We start from the raw sequence: 25,793 nt of genomic DNA, 5'->3' as shown, positions 1-25,793 counted from the left end.
CAGGCTCTAGGCTATGAAGCCTTCAGTGATTGTGGTTCCCAGGCTCCAGAACACAGGCTCAATAGTTGTGGTGCACAGACTTAGTCACTTTGAGGCATGTGGGATCTTCCTAGATCAGGGATTGAACCCATGTCTCCTGCATTGGTTGGCGGATTTTTTACCACTGAGCCACCAGGGAAGCCCTTAATAGACTTCTTTAAAGAGCAGTTTTAGGTTTACCAAAAATTATCCCAAAATACACAGAGTTCTGAGCATGAGCCTCAACTTCTCCTGCTAAAAAAACTCTTTAAGGGTTTCCTATGACGTGAAAGATCAAACCTTTAAAGCCATGGCCTTCAGTGTCCGTGCTTATTTCACCTTCCTCACCCCTCCCTTCATCTCCCCATCCTTCCCCCTTGTTCTCTGGGTCCTGCTGCTCTTCCAGTTCTTCACACTTTCATGCAGCTTCCTGCCACAAGGCACTTGTCTGATGTTTGCATTACCTGAAACTCCTCTCCTCTCTAATCCACTTTCTCCTGTTACTAACTCCTGTGGCTTCTTTAGACTTTAACACAAATATCACCACCTCAGGGAAGTTTTCCTGATCCCCCAAACCTGATCAGTGTAACTTGTTATGCACTTGGTTATGTATTTAACATTGATCGCAGTTTATCTTTTTTTTTTTTCCCTTGAAGTATAGTTGGTTTACAACATTATGTTAGTTTCTGGTCTACAGCAAAGTGATTCAGTTATACATATATACTTTTTCAGATTCTTTTCCGTTATACTTTATTACAAGATTTTTTAAAAAATTATGTATGTATTTATTTCTGGTTGTGCTGGGTCTTTGTTGCTGCACGGACTTTCCTCTAGTTGCGGCAAATGGGGGCTACTCTCTAGTTGTGGTGTGCGGGCTTCTTATCGTGGTGACTTCTCTTGTTGCAGAGCACGGGCTCTCAGATGCTCGGGCTTCAGTAGTTGCGGCATGTGAGCTCGGTAGTTACGGCCCCCAAGGCTCTAGAGCACAACAGGCTCAATAGTTGCGGCACTCGGACTTAGTTGCTCTGTGGCATGTGGGGTCTTCCTGGATCAACGATCAAACCCATGTCTCCTGCACTGGCAGGCAGATTCTTTACCACCAAGCCAGCAGGGAAGCCCCACAAGATACTGAATTTAGTTCCCCACGCTATACAGTAAGACCTGTTGTTTATCTATTTTATATATAGTAGTTTGTATCTGCTAATTCCAAACTCCTAATTTCTCTCTCTTCCATCTTTCCCCTTTGATAACCATAAGTTTGTTTCCTGTGCCTGAGAATCTGTTTTTGTTCTGCAAACAAGTTTATTTGTATCATCTTTTTAGATTCCACATATAAGTAACATCACTGCACTGTCTGTCTGGGCCAGCTGCAGTGGGTAGGGGTGGAACTGAGGGACCCACCACGAAGGGGTTGGGGGTAAGCGTTGCTTTGTTTCCTATGGTCACAAGGTGTCTGCTCCCTCCCAGTACCATAACTGCATCTTAGGAGGTCAAGAAGAGAAAGAGAAAAGGGCAAAAGTCTCACCAGCCAAGTCTCTCTGCCTGTTAGAGCTCTTTCCTGAAGCCCAACTCAGAAATGTCACTGGCTTGAAGTATGTCACATGGCATAACCCCTAGTTGTGAGGAAGTCTGAGAAATGTGGCCTTTTCACCAAGTACTTTTTTGAGGGGATTCACATACAGTCTTTATTTACTTTCTAGCCTCCATAACACACTAGGTTCATCTTACAGAAAATAAAAATATGTGAATTTATAAATTGATCTGAAAGAAGGAACATAATAATTGGACCAGAAATACAGTCCCTAAGGAAACAACAATAACAATGCTTAATTTTGGAAATGTAATTTTCCCTAATGTAATTAAGTCCTGTTTATGATTCATGAACTGTTCCTTAATTTTCTGCTGCAATACGATTCTGTACCATTCATGTAACAAGCAGAAAAGCTCCTAGCTACCCTGTGTGCACAGAGACTTTCTATAAATATTTCTGTAGTCAGTTTCATTTGCTTTGCCCGGATTCGTTGGTTGACTGGAAATGCCTTGATTCATTACAGGGCAGATTCTCAGGAAGCCTTGATCATCCTTAATTGGATTCACGCTGGGGCTATATGGATGGAGTGACTCCACAGCAGAAATTTTAGTGAATGTAGGGGACTTCCCTGATGGTCCAGTGGTTAAGGCTCTGCGCTTCCACTTCTGGGGATGTGGGTTTGATCCTTGGTCATGGAACTAAGATCTGGATAAGGAAAAGGCAACCCACTCCAGTATTCTTGCCTGGAAAATCCCATGGACAGAGGAGCCTGTAGGCTACAGTCCATGGGGTCACAAAGAGTCGGACAGGACTGAGCGACTTCACTTTCACTTCCATGGAACTAAGATCCCACATGCTGTGTGATGTAGCGAAAAAAAATTTTTTTAGTGAATGTAAAAATATGGGATCCATTACATTTCTCTGTTTCTTTCTCTAATATTATAAAATGCCTAGACTTTAATGCTTAGGCAGGGAACGGGAGCCAGCACACCCTAGGGATTCTTCTGTTACCTGATTCTTCAACATTTCATCCATATCTATTAGAAAATAATGGCTGTATGGTTCACTGGAGCAACAAGGGTTATCAACACATCATCTATGGATCCCCTGTAAGGAAAACAGCGTTCATCTTTTATTAGCACTAACATCCTCACACAAAAAAGCAGGGCTGTATTCTAGCTGTTCATTTACCCCACCTAAGCATATCAGTTCACTCTCTGGATGGCGATCAAAGATTTGCTTGTTCATTTGTTGGTACTTTTTCAGTTTTTCTACAAAGAGCGTATATTACTTTTTACAATTTAGGAGACATATTTTATTTTACAAATCAATCTATAAAAGTCTTTATATGGAGAGTCAGGCTTTCTATTTGGGTGGCCGCTGATAACTGAAATGGAACCCATCTCCTATCTTTGCAAGTCTCCTTGACGCTCTAAACAGAGAGCCCAAAACGGACCTTCACAGTGCTCATGCTCACTGATGGAGCAGGTATTGTGCTCTGCCCCCGGAATCTCATCCCCTCCACGCAGCTTTTCACGTGGGAGCGGAAGCTCTTAAGATGCATTGAAGGACTGCCAGGCTTCTGCCGGTGCATTGGAAGGTGGTGAGAGACGACGTACCTACAGCTGAGGGGAAGGGCTTCCAGGCTTGATCATCGCACCAGCTTCTTCATCCACAGCCCCAGGACCGGCAGGAGCGCTCAGGTGGGGCAGACGTGGGAGAGCAGGAAGTCCACCTCGTTTCGGACCACGCACCTCCCCGGGTGGATGCTGTCGGGCAGGGCCAGGCTGGAGGTCATTTCCCAGGCGTCCACAAAGGCCACACGGAGGTCGGCAAAGGCAGCTCGGAGGAGCCGGTTCACCTGGAGGGTGAACCAGTCGCTGCCGTACACGGACTTGTAGCCGGTGTTGGCCAGTTTGATGACCACCAGGGTGCGGGGCTCCCGGGCCAGCAGCGCAGCCACAGCGGCCCGGACCCCTGCCAATCGTTGCACGAAGATGGACGGAGGGAAGGTGGTGAAGTGGGCGCCCAGGCTCAGCACCACCACAGTGTGGGGGCCCCCAGCCAGGCCCCCCAGTTCCCGGACCACGGAGTGCAGGGCAGCCACAGGGGTGCGAAGAGAGCGCAGGGGCCAGCCGTGGGCGCGCCAGTGCAGCACTATGGCCCGGGCGGTGTCCACGGCCATCAGCGGCCCCGCGTGGTACGTGGCGTGTAGATCCACCGGCTTCAGGGCTGCGCGGGGGACGAGAGAGGAGGCTTAGGAGTGAATACAGGACCCTGCACCATCCTCTTGGATGGAATGCTAACGATAGCCCCCACTTCCCAGGACATAAACCTTCTCCCCCAAGCCCTAGGGCTGCCCCCGGCTCAAGTTTTCAGGGTTGCCAAGAATCTCCCTATTATCCATCCAAACTCCTATTCAGTTTGCTTTTAATTCTCTGGCGTGTAATTCCCTGTGCTGGTTGCCTTTCTCCTGAAACCTTCCTCTCTCGCCTCCCGTCACACTACGTCACCCCATTTTTTCCCTCCCTTTCCGGTCATTCTTTGCTCGGAGCAAAGAATGTGTCAGAGCACACAGCTGAGTGAACACACTGGGTCTCCGGACCCTCTGGCCCGGTCCGAGCCTGGTCTCCACTGGGAAAGGGCATAAACTGGGCAACCAGAATCTCTAGCCTGAGGCCAGTCTTCAGGATGAATCCAAGTGGGAGTGGTCGGTCAGAAAACAGAGAGGGACAAGACACCGCAAAGAAAAGAGACGTTTCCCAAAGAAAAGTCAATGGAACAAATTGCTCCAGGGGGCCGGGGAGCCCAGGAACTAGGACTGGGTCCTCAGACTTGGTAGCCAGGAGGCCCCTGGCAGCACTCGAGCTCAGGGACAGCAGGCCAGTGCTGCCCTGGCCCCTCGCGGCCGCTCACCCGGCGCGGCGTCACGCAGGTACTCCCACCACTGCCGGAGTGTCGAGTCCCCCATCATGTGGACGACGCGGCCAGCCAGGCAGCCCAGGATGCTGTCGGCGGTGGAGAAGGAGCGGCCGGAGCAGGACAGTGAGTGCCACACGTTTTGGTGGTAGAATCCAGAGGGCCTCGGGGCTGGGATCCCAGGGTGGCAGGGTTGCGGAGGGGACAGGACTGTAAGCCATCGTTCACGAGCAAAACAATCGGTGAGAACACAGAAGGCTAAGGCCACGGCCCTGAATCAGGGTTGCCCTTCCCGCCAGCCCCGGGGCCACTCACCCAGACTTCTGTTGTTCTCCTGGGCCACCCAGATTGGAGGAATGCCCTGAGGGAGGGTCTTGTTCGTCACATTCCTGAAGAGAAACCAGTGGGCAGAGGGGAGTGTGTGATGAGAAGGAATCCTGGGCTGAGGGGAAGGAGGGGTCCTTGGAGGAAAGGAAGTTCTCAGGGGTAAAGGTCATCTGTCCAGTGTCAGGGATCCTGGGACACAGCGAGTTAGGGGCCTGGGGAGGGACTGGAAGATGGAGGTCAGGCATCCAGGTTCTTTGAATTCCAGGACCTCAGGGATTGCATCCTTGCAGAAAGCAGAATTGTTTTAAAATCTACCCTGGGGTCTTCTCTGGTGGCCCAGTGGCTAAGACTCCTCGTTGCTCCCAATGCAGGGGGCTCAGGTTCAATCCCTGATCATGCTGCAACTGATGATCCCACATGGCTGCGACTAAGACCCAGCGCAGCCAAATACATAAATAAGTACTTTTTAAAAGGTTGTTGTAAAGAAAACACCTGACCTTGGGGTTGCAAATCCATGTCGACTACACACTCAGGTGTGTGTGGTTGTCTGTCGAATGCCCATCTTTGATGGGCCCAGTGTTGGCTCCTGAGGGACGGGGCCCTGCTGCCCTGCTGTCCTGTCCAGGACCCCCAGGACCCTGGACAGTGTCTGGTACAGAGGCGGTTTTGGGGGTGCCGCTCAACAGCAGCAAGCGCCTGAGAGCAGGTTCTCGGAGCCGACAGAGCCTGCTGTGCTGTCCCTGATCTAAGCACATAGCATACAGTAACTTATCTGAACCACACCACAACTCCACAGGGGAGGTACTAACGTTGTCCCCCTCTACCAGTGAGAGACTGGAGGTGCGGACAGGTTAAGTAGCTTGCCAGAGATCCCACGAATAGAGGCTGGAATATAGAAACAGGTGGAACAGGAATTTGAACCCAGGCAGTCTCGCTCCAGAGACAGCTGGTCTTTACCTCAAGAGACGTCCTGAGCTGGCTCCTGTATTGAATTTTAGATTATTTCCTGCCGACCAATGCAAAAAGGATGTGTGGTTCTTTTCATCTGACCAAAGGGAGTACAAAATTTGGTCTGGAAAGAACCAGGTTTCATGGTGCAGAATCCTAAACGCTGTGGGAAGTCACTAATCAATGCAGAGAGCCTCTGGCGATGGGTGTCTGGTGGAGCTGGCGCCTCGGGGGTCTCCAGCTCAGCTGCCTGGTGCTTCAAGCCCACCCGCCTCTCCCGTCCTCATAGAGCCAGTGGGAACCTCCATGCTCCCTGGGCCTCAGAGCTGCACCCCTCCTCCCACCTGCCCACCTCCACCTCTCCCACAGCTCCTTGTTCCCCTCCGCTTCCAGAGTGGGTGTCCCTCCCCCTCTGCCCTGCCCCCAGCCATCCTCTGGGACCCTGTTTTTGCCCCCTTTCCCTACTGTCTGTCCCAGAGACCAGATGCCCAGCTTCTCCTGTCTTTAAAAATGCTTCTTTCCTCTCTGGGGTCTCTCTAGCCCAGTCCCAGCCTCAGATCCCAGGGGCAGAAGCCAGTCCAGTTTCACTGTCTCCTCCCCATCACTCCCAGTCTTGATGGTCCCAACCGTCCCCTGGGGCCGAGGACGATTCTCAGTTTTGATCTCGCTTGGCTTCTAGGCTGCACCCTCTGCTCCACTTTCACCCAGTCAGCTGGCATCCATCCTCCCCACTCCGTGACCACAGCTGCTGGTAATTTTCAATGGACATCTCTCCCTGCAGGCCATCAGCACGGCAGAGGGGCCAGGACACTGCTCTGTGGCCGGAGGTCTGCAGGTCTCCTTCAAGCTTCAGCTCACCGGTCACTTGCTCTGACGATCCTACACCAGATGGGGCGCCCTTTTCCGTATCCTTAGACCCTCAGTGCACGCTGCAGTGAAGCACTCACTCCAGTGCATGTTTTAAAAGGTCCCGAGTCCCCTCACTGAAAACTCCTAGAGGGCAGGGATGCCAACCACTACATAAACGTTTCCAGCACTTAGCATCAGACCTGGTATATAGTAGGTTCTTGAAAACCTGTTTCATAGACGTGAGTAGATGAATGATAAGGGTAGGGGCTCAGGCAGAATGACCACAGGGACTGGATTCAGGGGTTGGGGCAGACACCCGGACGACACTGGGTCCCCTACCGTGCCAGCAGGGCCTCCTCGTGTGGTGTGGTCACATTCCAGTAGCGTCCACTTGAATGTCCCACCAGTGAGTCACAGGGCAGGGTCGGAGGTCGAGCACAGAACCAGAGCTCACCTGAATCTTCATCCCTGTAGTGACAGGTGCCCTCTTCCTCCCCAATTAACAGGGGGTTAACATTGCAAGTCACAGTTTCTTCGTATCCCGTGGGTCCCCGGAAGTAGCCCGTGAAATCAACCGTGGCCCATTGGTCTCTCCAGATCCCCCGCAGAACCCTGACTGCCTCGCTGGAGTGGATCAGCCGCACTTGCACCTGGGCCTGCCCGGCCCAGAGCAGGGGGAGCGTCAGCAGGTACGTGCCGTTCTCCAGATCCGTGACGTCTCCGGGGACGCCTGCCTTCAGGTCAGGGCCCAGCAGCTGTGCCCGGAACAGATCCCCACCATGGGCCTTGGGCCTGCCCTGGTGGTCTCTGGCGATGAGGATGGCCTCCAGGTAGCCTCCCAGGGCATAGCTGGTCTGGGCAGGACTCCTCAGGTGATAGGTGGAAGTCTGGGGGCTGGTGGAAGCCAGAAGGTCCCCCCCATCTCCTGGGGTCAGAGGCCAGTGCAGAAGATGGGTCAGGCCTGAGAACCCCTGGGGGAGAGAGCCCGATGACTTGTGGGCAGGGCGGGGCCCTGGCGGCAGAGGGACGGTGCGGTCAGGCCAGGAAACCCCGATGCAGAAGATCTGTGGGCAGAGAAAGACAAGCCCATCAGTGGTTTGTGTCTCTTCTCCTTCTGGGAAGAAGTTCTCAGTTCACTAGACTTAGTGTCTGGTGGTCTCAGGCAGAAATCCCATCTGCCCTGCTTCATGCTGCTCTGAGCATGCTGGTGTCTGAGCCACTATCACACACATCTGCAGACACCACCTCGTGTTTATTTTGTAATTTTTAATAATTTTTATTGAAGTCTAGTTGATTTAAAATGTTACATTCGTTTCAGATGTACAGTGTGATGATTCTATATATTTATAGATTATACTCCATTTAAAGTTATTATAGGGACTTCCCTGGTGGTCCCTATAAAGACTGCACTCCTAATGCAGGGGGCCTGGGTTCAATCCCTGGTCAGGGAACTAGATCCTGCAACTAGGAGTTCACATACCTGTGACTAAAAGATCCTACATGCTGCAACAAAGATTCAAGGTCCTGCTTTAGGGGGAAATTAGGATTGGTTAAAAAAGAAAGTAAAGGAGAAGATGACATGTAAGGGCTGTGATGAAGGAAAGGAAAATGGACCAATCTTAAAAGTGTGTTAGATTATCAGAAACTTATCTGAAGCTTTTTGAAATGATTAGGGAACAGTAGAGAGGAAGATAACACCAGAGATAAACCCTCTTCTACAAAGACAGATGTGACACAGAGAAATAACACATTAGTTACTCCAACACTGGAAAATTCAACAGCAGAAGAAAAGCATACGTGTTAGTTAGAAATTGCTTCTGGCTGGTAGTGACAGATACTATAGGACTTCAGTGGTGTGAGCAAAGAAAGGCTTGCTTTTCTCACAATGAGTGTCTGGTTCAGTTTCTTAAGGAAGTCAGGGCAAGGTCTCTGTAATTCTCTTGACATTTTTCTCGTGGTCCCAAGAAGACTGCTGAAGCACCAGCCATCATATTCACTTTTGGAGCAGCAGGAAGAGGAAAAGCAGAGCACCCAAATAGCTTTTAAAATCCCACCCAACAACTTTTGTTTGTAAATCATTGACCCCCTTGTGCCTGTGATGAAGTCTGGACATAAAGTCCTCCCACCTTTTCCCTGCTAGTAAGGAAGAATGGGTGCATATTTCTAAATGCTAAAATGAGGCAAAAGCTTTGAAGCTACAAGATATAATTTAGAGATCTGCTGAAAGTGAAATTAGTGGGGCTGGGAGAGAAACTACAGCAAAGCAATGCTCTGTCACGTGAAACATGGAAAAGAAGAGGCCACGGCCTTTGAACCGAGCACAGAGGATGCCTACACACAAAGTACAGTAATGCATTTGTCTCGTTGCACCATTTGCAGAACCCACACCTTATGCAGCAGTTGAATGTCTGGGCCATGGAAGTCGATGGGGAACAGGAAATCAAAATATTTTAAACAGACATGACAGCGGGGGACGATGGGCCCCTCAAGTGAGATCTGATGATGAGGGTTTTGTTAATGCACATTTCCACATTTTTCAAAAAGAAAGGAATGTCCCACACCCCATCCTCTTGTGAAGGAGGCAGCACACAGATGAGGGTTTCCTCCACGACTGTACACTCAGGAAACAATCACTCTCGGTGGGAGAAACTTTCCAATGACATCTATTCATTTATTTGATTGCGCTGGGTCTTTGTTGCTGCACTCAGGCTTTCTCTAGCCGTGGCGACCAGGGGCTGCTCTTCCTTGCGGCCCACAGGCTTCTCATCGAGGTGGTTTCTCTTGTTGCAGAGCGCAGGCTCTAGGTGCACAGGCTTCGTCAGTTGCAGGGCGTGGGCTTCAGTAATTGCGACTTGGGGACTCAACAATGTGGGCTCAGCAGTTGTGGCGTGCTGGCTTTAGCTGCCCTCAGCATTTAGGATCTTCCCTGACCAGGGATCAAACCCGTGTCCCCTGCATTGGCAGGCACATTCTTACCCACTGCACCCCCCGGGAAGTCCTCCCAATGAAATTTAGGTTCATAGGTTGTAGGTGTTGGACAACCAGTGCAGGCCAACTGGTGATCAGACGAGGCTGAACCTGAGGCGCTTTTCTCTTCTTTGCTCCTCACCTGGCTTCAGCTCCCTCTGAAGCTCAGCTTCCTTCTTTGGCAAAACCAGAAACTGGGTTGTGATAAGTACTGGGCTCTGGGAACACTGTTTTCTGGGCTAACTGCTCAGAGGGATGGGAATTTGCTATCATTTTCTGACTTCGGGAAGTGTGGGCCGGAAGTGTGGGTGCAATGATGATTGTAGAGTCCTGCCAACTCTGCAACTCATTTTTGTCCTTCTCTTTCTTGCTCCATCTCTGGACCCTCAGGGCTGGTGTACGTGAGACCGTGATTCTCTATAAGTGTGTCTCTCGTGCGAATCCAGGCTCTCCTGTGGGCAGGTTTCCTGGGGTCTAGACCTGGGGGAGCTGTTTATGTCAGACACTGTTGTTGCCTATCCAAGACCTCATTTCAGTTTGGAGTAGCCACAGGTGACACATTATTATCATGTAATATATTATTATTGGTCTCAGTCAGTCATGACATCCACATCCCACACTTTACCAATCTTCTTAGGAGTTTCTGAGTTCCAATAAGGCATAAGGAGGGGTCTGATGAGAAATACCAGGGCCAGCTTTCACTCACCTAATAAAAAAGACTAGTGAAGCTGGGACTATTTTATTTCCACCTGGGATGTGGATTCAGTGTGTGGCAAGGCATCAACCTTCTCAAGGTAAGAAGGGAAAGGCCATTTCAAACCTTGTTTCTCCTCCACGGCCCACATACTTCCAGTGCTGGGTGTCAGAGGAAGCACACATATCGTGATGGGACCGCTGGCCGTCTCTTCAGGGCATGATGCCGAGTTGGCACTGTGTGGCATAGGAGTGTTCCTGGAAGCTGTTCCTAGACTGAGATGTTTAGCTGTAACTGAACTATACACAGGAATGACTGAGAACCATGTTAAGTCAAAGCTAAATATTCCTCAACTCAAATTCCCCTTATCAGGCTCTAAAAAAAAAAAAAATGCCTGTGACCACTCCCACATCATCTGACGTGGAGGAAGTTGTAATAGAAAGATACAGAACTTTAACAGAATGAGGTTAAAATATTTTACTGTTGTAAATTTTACAAAAACACATTGACGCATAGTGCCTCTCCCAGGGCATCAGAAGGGGTCTTTGCAAGGGAAGGACTCTGAACCATGACCCTCACTACCCTCTTGGCAAATATGTCTCAGGTTGTAATCACAGCAATGCCGACTCCACCCCCAGCTGACTGCAATGTGATATACCATAATTTACAAGACAATGTCTCAATTTCAGAGATGTTCAAATGTGAAATGATTTTAGAATTGATCAATGAAATGTGATGTTCATCTTAGAATTGATCAAATATGGTACTTGCAACATATATTATAACCAAAGGACTACTATTCAGAAAATAGGAAGGATGGTCACAACTCAACATGAAAAAAATAGTTCAATAGAAAAATATGCAGTGTATGAATAGACAATTTACAGAAACAGAACTATAAAAATAAACATCAGGAAAAAAATGCCCAACTATGTTATACGTCTAGGAATAGTTTAGCTGCAAGTTAAAGAAAACCCCACACACAGTGACTTAAGAATGATGGTCTTATTTTTCTCACATAACAAGATGTCCGAAATACAACATCAAGAGTTAAACATATTTATTAATTCTAGGAGTCTTTTGGTAGGCTTCCTGGGGTTTTCTATGTATAAAATAGTATCTTCCATGAAGAGAAAGTTTTATTACTTCCTTCCCAAACTGTATACTTTTTTTCCCCTTGCTTTATTGCACTGGCTAAGACTTCTAGTACAACATTGAAGGGAAGTTTTGAGAGCAGACAGCCTTGCTGTGTTTCTGATCTTTGGGGAAAGCTTTCAGTCTTTCACTATTAAGAATGATTAAGTAGATTCCTTCTATTATCTTAAGTATATTCCCTTCTATTTATAGTTTGCTAAGATTTTTAATCATGAATAGATGTTGAGATTCATCAAATGCTTTTTCTGCCTCTGTTGAGATGATCATTTGTTTTTAATATGGTGGAATATACTTTGATATACAATATCCTGGTTGATGTTTGAATGTTGCATCAGCCCTGTACCTAGGGTACCACTGTACCTAGGGTAAACCACTTGGTAATGTACCTAGGTACCCACTGTACCTAATGTACCTAGGTACATTACCTAGGTACCCAGTGTACCTAGGGTAAACAACTTGGTAATGATGTATTCTCCCTGGCAGATGTTTTAACTACAAATTCAATTCCCACAATAGATACAGGACTATTCATCATGTATATTTCTTTTTGAGTCATTTTTAATTGTTTTTTGTCTTTCAAGACATTTGTTAACTGCATCAAAGACTTGTAATTTGTTGGCTTAAATTTGTTCATAGTATCTCATTATTATCTTAATATCTGTAAGGTATATATTGATGACACCTCTTGCATTCCTGATATTGATAATTTGTGTTTTTATTCTGTGGTCCTGATTAGTTTGTCTAGGGGACAGCCTTCTCCTTCTAGATGAAAGTAACTGGTTCAGTTTCTGCGGATGGATAGGACAGGCGGAAAGGACTATACTTACACACATTGCAATGACGGATGCCACAGCCACAGTCCTGGGCCACTTGAACTGTCTGATGAATAGGTCTGTGGAAGCTTGGAGTTGTTTATTAGACATCTGGTATGTGACCAAGACCCTAGGTAGATAAAAGTGTAAAAGTAAAAGGAGTGACATCATAAGCATGATGCAATGTGAGTTTCCTACCATCTCCCCACCAAAGAACAACAGTTCTCTAACATCACCCATATGGCTGAGAGGGCTTTTGTAGAAGTTTGGGTGTTCAGTGAGGAAGTTCCAGCACACACTTGGGGCAATTATGATCCAGCAATTCTCATGTATGTACAAAAACATACACGAGAATGTTCATAGTGAAACCGCCAATTGGCGTTTCTGGGGGCCTCTGAAGAGCTCTGATCCTCATACCCTCAACGCAGAAAAAAATTCAGTGAGAGGCAAAGTGGTAGATAAGAAGTGACTTATTAGAACAGGACTCTTGTGAGGCTTACAGGTGAGCAAGTGAGAGGGTGCCATCTAGGGAACTTAGTGGGCTACAGTTTTACAATCAAAGGAAAAGTGTGGAAGAGCAGAAACCACTTTCTTCCTTATTCTTGGGTAGACATCATGCTTCCATCATCAACTCCTCTTCCAGGTGGGGAGGGGAGTGTTTTTGTCTCTACATGGTCCAGCCAGGACTTTCATGGTGCTGTGGAAAAATCATTTCAGGTCTCAGTACAATGAGCGCCTCTCATTTTGAAATGTCACCTTTCATAAATTATTGTGTTTTTTCTTTTAAGTATTTATTTATTTGGCTGTGCCAGGTCTTAGTTGAGGCATGCAAGGTCTTTAGTTGTGGCATGTGGGATCTATTCATAGTTCCCTGATCCGGGATCAAATCTAGGCCCCCTGCACTGGGAGCATGGAGTCTCAGCCACTGAGCACCCAGGAGAATCCCCATAAATTACTGTTTTCCTGTGCGCAGAGAACATGCCCTAAGGATCATTAACTTGCTGAGCTTACTGGGCATATGGGGCTCATGCCGCCATTGTTTTTATTTGGGGCCATGTCTTGTGCTTCTGTTGCATGGTTTTGTTGCTATGAAAATTTGCTTTTTTTAAAATTTATTTTTGGCTGCAGTGGGCCTTGGGTGCTGCACACAGACTTTCTCTAGTTGCAGCGAGTGGGGACTACTCTCTGGTTGCAGTGCTCAGGTTCCTCATTGCGTTGGCTCCTCTTGTTGCGAAGCACAGGCTCTAGAGTGTGTGGGCTTCATTGGTTGCAGTGCACAGGGTTAGCTGCCACTAACTAACCCTGGTAAAGAGGGACTCTTTACCACTGGACCACCAGGGAATTCCAGGCCTGCTTGGTTTTGTGGTTAAGCAAACCTACTTCCTTGAATAATCATTAATCATCATCATCATTATTATTATTAATCTAACTTACAGGGGTCTCCTATAATTTTTCCTACTTACAATCCCTAGTGGGATTAACTATTTAATCACCTACTCGTCCCTATCAGTAGCAGCCTTATTCATAATATTCCCAAATTTAAAAAAAGAAAAATATCCACCAGTGGAAGAATAGATAAACAAGTCTGGAATATTCACGCAATTGAATACCACTTAGCAATAAAAAGAAAACAATTACTGATAAATCCAACAATATGAATGATTCACTGAAAAAAAAAATCAGGTTTGGTGAAAAAAAACCACACAGAAAAGTTTCATGCTATATGATTCCTTTAATAAGAAATTCTAGAAGAGATAAATCAATCTATGGTGATAGAAATCAGAAGAGCAGTTGGCACTGGTGGAGGGCATTGACTGGAAGGGGGCATGAGAGAAACTTACGGGGTTCTGGAAAGCCCTTTATCTTTAACTAGGTGATGGTTATATGGGTATATGCATTTGTCCAAATTAATTATACTCAAGATCTGTGCATTTGACTTTATATAAATTACACTACAATAAAAAGAATTAAAAAAAACAGGATAATAGAAAAGACAAATAAGTACATTCATAAAACTATTGACTAAATTCCAGGCACTATCACCATCTAGAGATGGTGCACTGGGTAAGATTAAGAGATGTGAGAGTATGTTAAAGTACTCTTATGGGTTCAGGGAGAAACAGAGAGATATCGATAAGATAAATCAACAGGTGTAAGTAAACATAGGAAACCAATATAAGACTAAAAATAGAATGTAAAACGTTTAAATCTGAAAACATTTGATTCACCTATTGAAAAGTAGGGAAAGAGGAAAAAGAGAAAGTAAAATAAATGGGGGACTTGAAACAAGTTGGAAGAAATAAGAAGCTATCATTGCAATAAACATAAATAGGTTAGGGGGAAGAAAAGGGTGTGACATTAGGAGAGTCGCATTGATGCACACACACTACCGAGTGGAACACAGACGGCACGTGGGAAGCTGAGTACAGCGCAGGGAGCCCAGCCAGGCGCTCTGACTGGAGAGGAGGGAGGGAGGTCTGAGAGGGAGAGGATATGTGCACACATGTAGCTGGTCTACTTCCTTGTCCTGCGGAAACTAACACAGCATTGTAAAGCAGCTGTATTCCAGTAAAATTTTGTTAATGTACATAAGTTAAACTAACCAATTAGTCAGAATGCAATCAAGAACATATACTCTTGGGACTTGCCTAGCAGTCCAGTGGTTAAGACTCTGCGCTCCCACTGCAGGGGCGTGACCCTGGTCAGGGAACTAAGTTCCCACATGCCTCAAGGCCCAGCCAAAAATAAAATTTGAAAAAAAAAAAAAGAACGTTATGCTCTCAGTGAACATCTCACTTCCCCAGAAAACACAGAGAAAGAGCTGGGTTTACCACACTCAACCTCTCAAACTAAAAAGTATACTTTCGTGGAGGAATTGTTTTCTTCCTTCTTTGAGGCTGGACCCCAGAGAAGGGCAGGATTAGGTGGGGACAAAGACAGGCCTAACCCTATGTACTGTCTTGGTGGCTGGTGACATGTTTAAATAAGTGTTAGTTGCTCAGTCGTGCCCAACTCTTTGTGATCCCATGGACTGCAGTGCACCAGGCTCCTCTGTCCATGAGATTTTCCAGGCAAGGATACTGGAGTGGCGTGACATTTCCTTCTCCAGGGGATCTTCCCAACCCAGGGATCAAACCTGGGTCTCCTGCACTACAGGCAGATTCTTTACCGACCGAGCTACAAGGGAAGCCCTAGTTTAAGTAGGGAACGACCAAATACTTGAGGAAGGAGCTGGAGAAGGACCTGAGGGCCTCGGAACAAAGCTGAGGAAGAATTCAGAGGGCGACTTACATGGGGCATATAGGGATAAGGGCTCTTTAAGATTGTCTAGAACTAGAGAGAGAGAAACATCCATTGGAATCCTGGCCTGTGGCTTGAGAAGCAGGCCTTCCACTGCCCATCCTGAATCCTGGGAGTTTCAAAGAGCTAATGCTGCCAGATTCAGTGACAGTCTGGCTATTTATGACGATGGGGGACCAGCAAGCTGAATAGACCGAGACTTCTTGACCTTCTGCATTCATTTCTGCCTGTCCTCTAACCCAAAGCATCAAAGAACTCTGGGCCAGAGGGTCATTCGGCAACTGAGTAGTGTCACCAATGTCACTGTAATTATCCATATTACTGATTCCAACAATGTCCCTGTGGCTACTGAGTAAGTATATCATGCATGCGTGTGTGCTGTCTTTTCAGTCGTGTCTGATTCTTCGCAGCCCTATGGACTGTAACCTGCCAGGCTCAGTCCATGGGATTCTCTAGGCAGGAATACTTGAGTGGGTTGCCATGCCCTCTTCCAGGGGATCTTCCCCATATGCCAGCACAATTAAAATTATGAGGGCCCATAAAAATGTAAAGCAAGAGCAACAGCAGTAATACACCAGTAGCAGCAATACAAGGCACCTGGGCAGATTTTAGCTTCCACCCAAATGAGGATGGAAGGCAGGGAGAAGTGTATGAAAGAGATCCAGTCCCCCAGCTGCTATTACAAACTCCAAATATGTTCCCATTTTCCTTCTTGTCTTGAAACACAGAAATCTTAGCTCCTAAGTTCTATCCACCTATTCACCTCCCTCATCTCCATTTAAGCACCTAGAAATTCTACCTCTGCTTCCTTGTACCTGTACTGTTGGACAGACTTCCTTAAAGTAAGAAAGCCGCCCACAGTGCTCTAATAAATCCGGTCTTCCTACACTGTCTGCTTCCAGAATTACAGTGTCATGTTTATTCAACATCCTAACAAACCTAAGGCAAATACCAGTGAGAGAATTTAACCTGGGACAGAGCAACTGCTATCTATTATTTTTCCCCTTTCAGCCCCTCTTCGAGAAGGAAGCTTAAGTCCTCCTCAGCACTTACTTCTTGGGGAAGTAAGAACCCAGGAATCCGGACCATCCTCCCTTAGAAATTCCAGCCATCCAACCACTCAGCTGACCCTTTTCACCCCTAGGACTAGGTAGCAGACCTCATTTTCACCCCAGCACAGCCCCAGGACCGAGGTCGGTACATTCAGCTAGAGTGGACTGCATAGTTATAAATGATGGTCAGGGCAGGGTCAATTTGATACCATAATGCAAACCACAAAGGGATACCAGCAAAGAAAGCCATCTCAGGGAAGCCTGTTCCACTGATGGATGAAGTCACTGCCTTATGTAGAGCTGAGCTCACTGTTGGAATTTGGGTGGCAATCAGTGTGCAGGGTCCCCCCGCCAGCGCTGTATTCAGGACCATCCAGACATCGCTGTACATCAGGCAGTGGTCAGTAGCAGCAAAAAGGGAAGAGGGAACCATAGTGTCTGGGTGCCTGCCACCATCCAACGTCACCTTCCGCTTCCTTTTGGCCTAGTTCATGTATAGGAATGAGCACACAGGGATATCGGCATGGCCTACAGAAGCAAGGGTCAGCTACGGGCCTGTTGACACAGCCCCAAGTCAGGGACGAGGCCTTGCCCTCATTCCTGACTCTACCCAGTTGAACACTGGCCAGTGGTTTTGGCAGGCAGACATCCAGTATCCTATCCTATGTGCATGCGTGTTAAGTCGCTCAGTCGTGTCTGACTCTTTGCAACCGCATGGACTGTAGCCCACCAGGCTCCTCTGTCCATGGGATTCTCCTGGCAAGAATACTGGAGTGGGTTGCCATTTCCTCCTCCAGGGGATCCTCCCAACCCAGGGATCGAAGCTTCGTCCCTTAAGTCTCCTGCATTGACAGGTAGGCTCTTTACCACTAGCGCCACCTGGGAATCCCTAAATTCCCAGATATTCCAAATCTTCTAGAAACAAAAGATCCATCCTACCCGGCCCCCCGCAACCCACAAATCTACTTCCAGTTCTTCTCAGGTTTACCAGTGTTAACTGTCGTCTCTGAGATCTCTTTCTCCAGTATCTTTCTCAAATTCTCAGCACCATTTTAAACTGTCGACCACTTTCTCCAACCTGAAGCCCTGCCCAGTTCTGGTTTCCATGTGTACCTGAGTCTCCTGTCTTCCTGACCCCTCATCTGTGGATATGACCCCGTGTCCTCTTTGTTAAGCCCTGTACATGTCACTTTGTCACAATCAGGCACCGTATCTTGTGAGCTTCCTCGTACCCCAACACCAAGGACAGTACTTTGCCCAGACTGTGATTTCAATCCATCCTGGTCGCATGACAAGTGGACTCTGCCCCGTTCCCTGAACCTGAGTCTGCCCAGGAGTCCACTCCCCCAACTCACATTTCCTTTCTGAAGCCTAAGCCCTCTTACCTAATCGCAGGATACCCCTCGACTCTTCTTGTTCTTTCTCTCCGTCCTCTGCAAAACCCCCAAAGTCTTGTTTCCTGTCTTCACACTACCTCACAGGATAACATCCTGTTGATGCTGCGGCCACTGGCAAGGTAGATGACATGGCCAGTCAGGCCCCCAGAATGAGGTCAAATGGAGAGCGAGGGCAGCTGCAGTAGGAAAGAGAGAGCCATGCTCCTTAGCAGAATAAACTCGGAGGCTGAGAACACACAGTCAAAAAGGAACGTGGGAATAAGGCTGCAGCAGGAGGAAATTAATCACCATAGAACACTGTGGTCCAAACCCCAGACAAAGAGGAATGACTTCCTCTTCCCACTCACTGGGGAGCCTTTTCTACTGATGTCTGAGGAACAAAGCAATGCCCTGGGAGAGGGCCATACATCTCTCCTTTCTAGAAAGAAACTCGACTTGAAGTCCATACCTAAGCGGATGAGGGAAGTGCAGGGGATGGGATACAGTGCTCTTGCTTGAAGACTGAGTGCTTTCCCCACCAATTTTCATTGCCTTGTATGTAGCACTCAGTACTAAGAGGAGAGAGGTGGCTCAGGCTGGAGGATTCCAAACGCTGTGGCTGCAGGAAATGGGGGAGAGGTTGGGAGAAAAGAGAAATTTTTAATTCCAAGATTCGCATAGGAAAACATTATTTCGATTCTATTTCCAAAAGATATTATGCAAATTATTAGATTAGACCAGATAAGAACAATTCACAAAGAAAAAACTCAGACAGCAGAGAGGGTAGTACACAGGCACACCTAGTTTTATTGCACTTTGCAGATACTGTATTTATTACAAATTAAAGATTGGTGGAACCCTGTGTCAAGCAAGTCTGTTGGTGCCATTTTTCCAACAGCATTATATTTTGGTTTTATTTTTTAATACAATTTTTAAAGCTTACACTCCAGTTAACAGTCATTACAAAATACTGGCTATATTTCCCATGTTGCATAATACATCCTTGTAGCCTATCTTACATCCAATAATTTATACCTCCCACTCCTCTATCTGCCTCTACAATGCTACCCCCCCCCACCCCCCGCCATCTCTGGTAACCACTGGTTTGTTCTCTACAACTGTGAGTCCAGTTCTTTTTTGTTATATACACCAGTTTGTTGTATTTTTTAGATTTCACATACAGTACTTATCTTTCTCTATCTGACTTATTTCACTTAGTGTGAAATGAAGTGAAGTGAAAGTCACTCAGTCATGTCCGATTCTTTGTGACCCCATGGACTCCATGGAATTCTCCAGGCCAGAATACTGGAGCGGGTAGCCTTTCCCTTCTCCAGGGGATCTTCCCAACCCAGGGATTGAGCCTAGGTCTCCCAAATTGCAGGCGGATTCTTTACCAGCTGAGCACTTAGTGTAAGGCCCTGCAAATCCATCCATGCCACTGCAAATGGCAAAATTTTCATTCTTTCTTATGGCTGAGTAGTATTTTATTGTGCATATATACACCATATCTTCTTTATCCATTCATTGTTGATGGACACTTAGGCTGGTTCCACATCTTGGTGATTGTAAATAATGCTGCTATGAACACAGGGGTTGTGTATATCTTTTCAAATTAGTAGGTTTTTTTTTCCCCCAGATATATACCCAGGAGTAGAATTGCTGGGTCATGAAGTAGTTCTATTTTTAGTTTTTGAGAGACCTCCATACTGTTTTCCACAGTGGCTGCACCAGTTTACATCCCAACAGTGTATGAGGGTTCCCTTTTCTCTACATCCTTGCCAACATGTTATTTGTGTTCTTTTTGATGATAGTCATTCTGACAGGTGTGAGATGATATCTCATTGTGGTTTTTATTTTCATTTCCCTGATGATTAGCAATGTTGAGGATCTTTTCATATGCCTGTTAGCCATCTGCAGTTCCTCTTTGGAAACTGTCTATTCAGTTCTGCCCATTTTTTAGTCGGGTTGTTTGTTTGGTGTTGAGTTGTATGATCAGTTTAGATATGTTGAATATTAATTTATTATTGGTCGTATAATTTGTAAATATTTTCCCCCATTCAGTAGGTTGTCTCTTCATTCATAAAAACTTAGACAAACACTCTTTGACATAAATCACAAGGTTTTATTGGATCCATCTCCTAAAGTAAGGGAAATAAAAGCAAAAATAAACAAATAGAATCTAATTCAGCTTGGAACAGTGAGAAAAAAAAAATTTGAAGAGATAATGGTTGAGAATTTCCCAGAAATAAAGACACAATGAGGGGCATGGATCTACTGTCTCAAATATCTCAACAAAGCCAAAACATAAAATTTTGAAAAATCCATACCTAATCACATTTGATTGAAAATACAGGACAATCAAATGAAAAAATAAAGACAAAAATAACCAATGCCAGGAATGAAACAGAGGCTATGGCTACAGGCTCTGCAGACATCAAAAAGGGAATATTGCAAACAGCTCAATGCACATAAATTTGACATCTGAGATCTATTTCTGCTTTATTGACTATGCCAAACCTTTGACTGTGTGTATCACAATAAACTGTGGAAAATTCTGAAAGAGATGGGAATACCAGACCACCTGACCTGCCTCTTGAGAAACCTGTATGCAGGTCAGGAAGCAACAGTTAGAACTGGACATGGAACAACAGACTGGTTCCAAATAGGAAAAGGAGTACATCAAGGCTGTATATTGTCACCCTGCTTATTTAACTTATATGCAGGGTACATCATGGGGAACGCTGTGCTGGAGGAAGCACAATCTGGAATCAAGAGAGAGAGGAGGAATCAAGAGGAATTGGGAGAAATATCAATAACCTCAGATATGCAGATGATACCACCCTTATGGCAGAAAGTGAAGAACTAAAGAGCCTCTTGATGAAAGTGAAAGAGGAGAGTGAAAAAGTTGGCTTAAAGCTCAACATTCAGAAAACAAAGATCATGGTATCTGGTCCCATTACTTCATGGCAAATAGATGGAGAAACAGTGGAAACAGTGGCAGACTTTACTTTTGGGGGCTCCAAAATCACTGCAGATGGTGACTGCAGCCATGAAATTAAAAGACGCTTACTCCTTGGAAGGAAAGTTATGACCAACCTAGACAGCATATTAAAAAGCAGAGACATTACTTTGCCAACAAAGGTCTGTCTAGTCAATGCTATGGTTTTTCCAGTAGTCATGTATGGATGTGAGAGTTGGACTATAAAGAAAGCTGAGCACCAAAGAATTGATGCTCTTGAACCGTGGTGTTGGAGAAGACTCTTGAGAGTCCCTTGGACTGCAAGGAGATCCAACCAGTCCATCCTAAAGGAGATCAGTCCTGGGTGTTCATTGGAAGGACTGATGCTGAAGCTGAAACTCCAATACTTTGGCCACCTGATGCAAAGAGCTGACTCATTGGAAAAGACCCTGATGCTGGGAGACATTGGGGGCAGGAGGAGAAGGGGACGACAGAGAATGAGATGGCTGGATGGCATCACCAACTCAATGGACATGAGTTTGAGTAAACTCTGGGAGTTGATGATGGACAGGGAGGCCTGGCGTGCTGCAGTCCATGGGGTCACAAAGAGTTGGACATGACTGAGCAACTGAACAGAACTGAAATAACAAATAAACCAATTCATTAAAAAGCACAAACTAGGGACCTCCCTGGCAGTCCAGTGGTTAAGAATCCACCTTCCAATGCAGAGGACATGAGTTGAATCCCTGGTGGGAACTAAGTTCCCATGTGCTGGAAGCTTACAGCACAGTCACATAATAAATAAATAAAAATAAAATTTAAAAATCAAGGGACAAAACAGCCAGATCCCAGAATGGATTTGGCTTTGAAAAAACAATTGCATAAACTCTTGAAGGACAACTGAAGAAACTCAATTATGAACTGGATACTAGATGAAAAGAATCTAGTTTTGGTTATGTAGAATCTACTTTTGGTTATCCTGATTTTTAAAGGTTTATACTGAAATATTTGGGGGTGGAACATCATGATGTCTGAAATTCACTCAAAAATACTTCAGTCAGTTCAGTCGCTCAGTCGTGTCCAACTCTTTGCGGCCCCATGAATCGCAGCACGCCAGGCCTCCCTGTCCATCACCACTCCCGGAGTTTACTCAAACTCATGTCCATCGAGTTGGTGATGCCATCCAGCCATCTCATCCTCTGTCGTCCCCTTCTCCTCCTGCCCCCAATCCCTCCCAGCATCAGGGTCTTTTCCAATGAGTCAGCTCTTTGCATCAGGTGGCCAAAGTATTGGAGTTTCAGCTTCAGCATCAGTCCTTCCAATGAACACCCAGGACTGATCTCCTTTAGGATGGACTGGTTGGATCTCCTTGCAGTCCAAGGAGAGTCTTGGACTTCTCAAGAGTCTTCTCCAACACCACAGTTCAAGAGCATCAATTTTTCGGCGCTCAGCTTTCTTTATAGTCCAACTCTCACATTCATACATGACCACTGGAAAAACCACAGTCTTGACCAGACGGACCTTTGTTGGCAAAATAATGTCTCTGCTTTTTAATATGCTGTCTAGGTTGGTCATAACTTTTCTTCCAAGGAGTAAGTGTCTTTTAATTTCATGGCTGCAGTCACCATCTGCAGTGATTTTGGAGCCCCCCAAAATAAAGTCTGACACTGTTTCTATTGTCTCCCCATCTATTTCCCATGAGGTGATGGGACCAGATGCCATGATCTTAGTTTTCTGAATGTGAAGCTTTAAGCCAACTTTTTCACTCTCCTCTTTCACTTTCATCAAGAGGCTTTTCAGTTCCTCTTCACTTTCTGCCATAAGGGTGGTGTCATCTGCATATCTGAGGTTATTGATATTTCTCCCAACAATCTTGATTCCAGCTTGTGCTTCCTCCAGCCCAGCGTTTCTCATGATGTACTCTGCATATAAATTAAATAAGCAGGGTGACAATATACAGCCTTGATGTACTCCTTTTCCTATTTGGAACCAGTCTGTTGTTCCATGTCCAGTTCTAACTGTTGCTTCCTGACCTGCATACAGGTTTCTCAAGAGGTGGGTCAGGTGGTCTGGTATTCCCATCTCTTTCAGAATTTTCCACAGTTTATTGTGATCCACATAGTCGAAGGCTTTGGTGTAGTCAATAAAGCAGAAATAGATTTTTTCTGGAACTCTCTTGCTTTTTTGATGATCCAGCGGATATTGGCAATTTGATCTCTGGTTCCTCTGCCTTTTCTAAAACCAGCTTGAACATCTGGAAGTTCTCGGTTGACGTATTGCTGAAGCCTGGCTTGGAGAATTTTGAGCATTACTGTACTAGCGTGTGAGATGAGTGCAATTGTGCGGTAGTTTGAGCATTCTTTGGGATTGCCTTTCTTAGGGATTGGAATGAAAACTGACCTTTTCCAGTCCTGTGGCCACTGCTGAGTTTTCCAAATTTGCTGGCATATTGAGTGCAGCACTTTCACAGCATCATCTTTCAGGATTTGAAATAGCTCAACTGGAATTCCATCACATCCACTAGCTTTGTTCGTAGTGATGCTTTGTAAGGCCCACTTGACTTCACATTCCACGATGTCTGGCTCTAGGTGAGTGATCGCACAATTGTGATTATCTGGCTCGTGAAGATCTTTTTTGTACAGTTCTTCTGTGTATTCTTGCTACCTCTCCTTAACATCTTCTGCTCCTGTTAGGTCCATACCATTTCTGTCCTTTATCGAACCCATCTTTGCCTGAAATGTTCCCTTGATAGCTCTAATTTTCTTGAAGAGATCTCTAGTCTTTCCCATTCTGTTGTTTTCCTCTATTTCTTTGCATTGATCACTGAGGAAGGCTTTCTTATTTCTCCTGGCTATTCTTTGGAACTCTGCATTCAAATGGGAATATCTTTACTTTTCTCCTTTGCTTTTTGCTTCTCTTCTTTTCACAGCTATTTGTAAGGCCTCCTCAGACAACCATTTTGCCTTTTTGCATTTCTTTTCCATGGGGATGGTCTTGATCCCTGTCTCCAATACTTAAGCACATGCAAGTAAAGAGTAACATGTTTATATGCTGATGGGAATGTGATGAAAAGAAGGCTGTTAAGAGGAAAGATGATTTAGGAGGAAGAGGGAGAAATTGGCTGAGTGATGTTCTTGAGTAGGCATGGGGGGATAAGGTGTAGAGATGAAGTAGTAGCTGGGAGTGTGAAAAGTTATTGCTTCATTTTGTTCAAGAAAGTAGGTTAGGTCATCAGCTGAGTGTGGGAATGCAGAAGGTTTCAGGAGAGAGGAGAAATACAGGGGCACTAGGGTGGTGGCTCAAACTTCGTGCACGTCAGAATCACCTGGAGGACTTCTTGAAACAGACTGAGCTCCCCATGTGTGCGTGCTCAGTCGATCAGTCATGTCCGACTCTTTGCGACCCCCTGGGCTGTAGCTCACCGGATACTTAGAGTGGGTTGCCATCTCCTCCTCCAGGGGATATTCCAGACCCAGGAATGGAACCTGCATCTCCTGCATTGACAGGATTCTTTTACCACGAGTCACCTGGGAAGCCTGAGCTCCTCCTGATTCTGGCGGTCCCGATTCCAGGAGTCCTGGTTCTGTAGGTCTGGGGCAGGGCCTGAGAAACTGTATATCTAACAAGCTGCAGGTGACGCTGATGCTGCCGGCCTGGGGATCACTTTCTGAGAACCACTGTGATTACTGTGCAGCAGTAGGGCCCCTTGAAGTATGTGGTCAGACTCTAAAGTGAGAACAGTCAGTGAGAAAGTTCAGAGAGAACTTTTTCTCCAAGCGTGTTCTGAAGCACAGGTGCGGTTGCGAAAGAGGCAGAGGGTTGCATGAGCCAGAGATGATCACCGAGATCATCACAGAGCTGGCTGCTTCTTATCTGTATGTGTGTGTGCGCTTAGTCACCAGTCGTGTCCGACTCTTTGCGACCCCACAGACTGTAGCTCGCCAGGCTCCTCTGTTCAGAGGAGAATCCTCTGGGGATTCTCCAGGCAAGAACATTGGAGTGGGTTGCCATGCCCTCCTCCAGGGAATCTTCTCAACCCAGGGATCGAACCCAGGTCTCCTGCATTGCAGGTGGATTCTTTACCTTCTGAGCCACCAGGAAAGCCCTCTTATCTCTGGGCCAAGACCAGATGAAACTGCCTCAGATGCATCTTTCCTGACCATCTACTCTGACTATCTTCCTCCTCCTCACCATCTTGCACTTTCACATTACTTTTTCTGGCAGAAAAATTTTCATTCTTCAGAATCTTATGTAAATTTATTTTGTTACCTGTTTCTGAATCTTTTCACTGGAATGTATGCACCACAAAGCAGGAATCTTTTGTTGTTGGTGGTGGTCACTGCTATGTTCCTAGAACCTAGAAGAATGCCTGGACACCACAGGCGCTATTTACTCATGAAAAGTAGAAAGAAAGAAACGAAGGAAGGGAGAGAGGAAAAGAGAGAGAGCGCCAAGGAAACACAAGAAACCAAACGATAGTATTTGTTTTGACTACGAAGAGGAAAATATTTATATAATTATAAAATATAAACATAGATTACTAAGTCTAAGAGGCTGGGATGGTTAGATACCATCACTGACTCAATGGACATGAATCTGAATTTGCAAACTCTGGGAGATAATAGAGGTCAGAGGAGCCTGGCATGCTGCAGTCCATGCAGGTTGCAGAGTCAGATACAACTTAGCAACTGAACAATAACAACACAAAATTAATGTAAATACATTAGAAAGATGGGAAGGAGGAGCTAGCTAGTTGCATCTTCTTTTCCTGAAGACAATGCTTCCCAAATTCCCTGTTTGGACCACGAGTAGGTTGTGGTCATTGGAACTTGGGCAGTGAAGATGCACACCATTTTCATGCCTGGCTTTAAAACATCTCATGCAAT

General features: G+C 46.0%; 1 protein-coding gene across 2 annotated transcripts; it reads right to left on the bottom strand.

Moving 5' to 3' along the window:
- Window positions 1-1,483: 1,483 nt before the first annotated feature.
- Window positions 1,484-18,186, bottom strand: LOC133063785 (NXPE family member 3-like). 2 transcript variants are annotated; one of them, XM_061153579.1, is made up of 6 exons: window positions 17,958-18,186; window positions 12,236-12,350; window positions 6,932-7,656; window positions 4,784-4,857; window positions 4,466-4,678; window positions 1,484-3,781 (listed from the first exon to the last, which is right to left on the bottom strand). In XM_061153579.1, exons 2-6 carry the CDS (start codon window positions 12,329-12,331, stop codon window positions 3,249-3,251), a joined length of 1,641 nt encoding a protein of 546 aa, XP_061009562.1. In that variant the 5' UTR covers window positions 12,332-12,350; window positions 17,958-18,186; the 3' UTR covers window positions 1,484-3,248. The 2 variants fall into 2 exon arrangements, with proteins under 2 accessions (XP_061009562.1, XP_061009563.1); XM_061153580.1 differs by lacking the exon at window positions 4,466-4,678.
- Window positions 18,187-25,793: the final 7,607 nt, after the last annotated feature.

Source organism: Dama dama, chromosome 10 (genome assembly GCF_033118175.1).
Source record: "Dama dama isolate Ldn47 chromosome 10, ASM3311817v1, whole genome shotgun sequence".
In the NCBI taxonomy this organism is placed as follows: Eukaryota; Metazoa; Chordata; class Mammalia; order Artiodactyla; family Cervidae; genus Dama; species Dama dama.
The sequence above is the reverse complement of the archived record's forward strand: the minus strand, read 5'-3'. Positions and strand labels throughout refer to the sequence as shown.

Excerpts from the sequence above, each read along its gene's own strand:
- LOC133063785 (XM_061153579.1), bottom strand. The coding sequence starts at position 12,331 with ATGTCTAATAAACAACTCCAAGCTTCCACAGACCTATTCATCAGACAG. Across the intron at positions 7,657-12,235 it reads CATCCGTCATTGCAATGTGT|ATCTTCTGCATCGGGGTTTC; the intron begins GTAAGTATAGTC and ends CTCTGCCCACAG. Across the intron at positions 4,679-4,783 it reads GGAGAACAACAGAAGTCTGG|TCCTGTCCCCTCCGCAACCC; the intron begins GTGAGTGGCCCC and ends GATGGCTTACAG.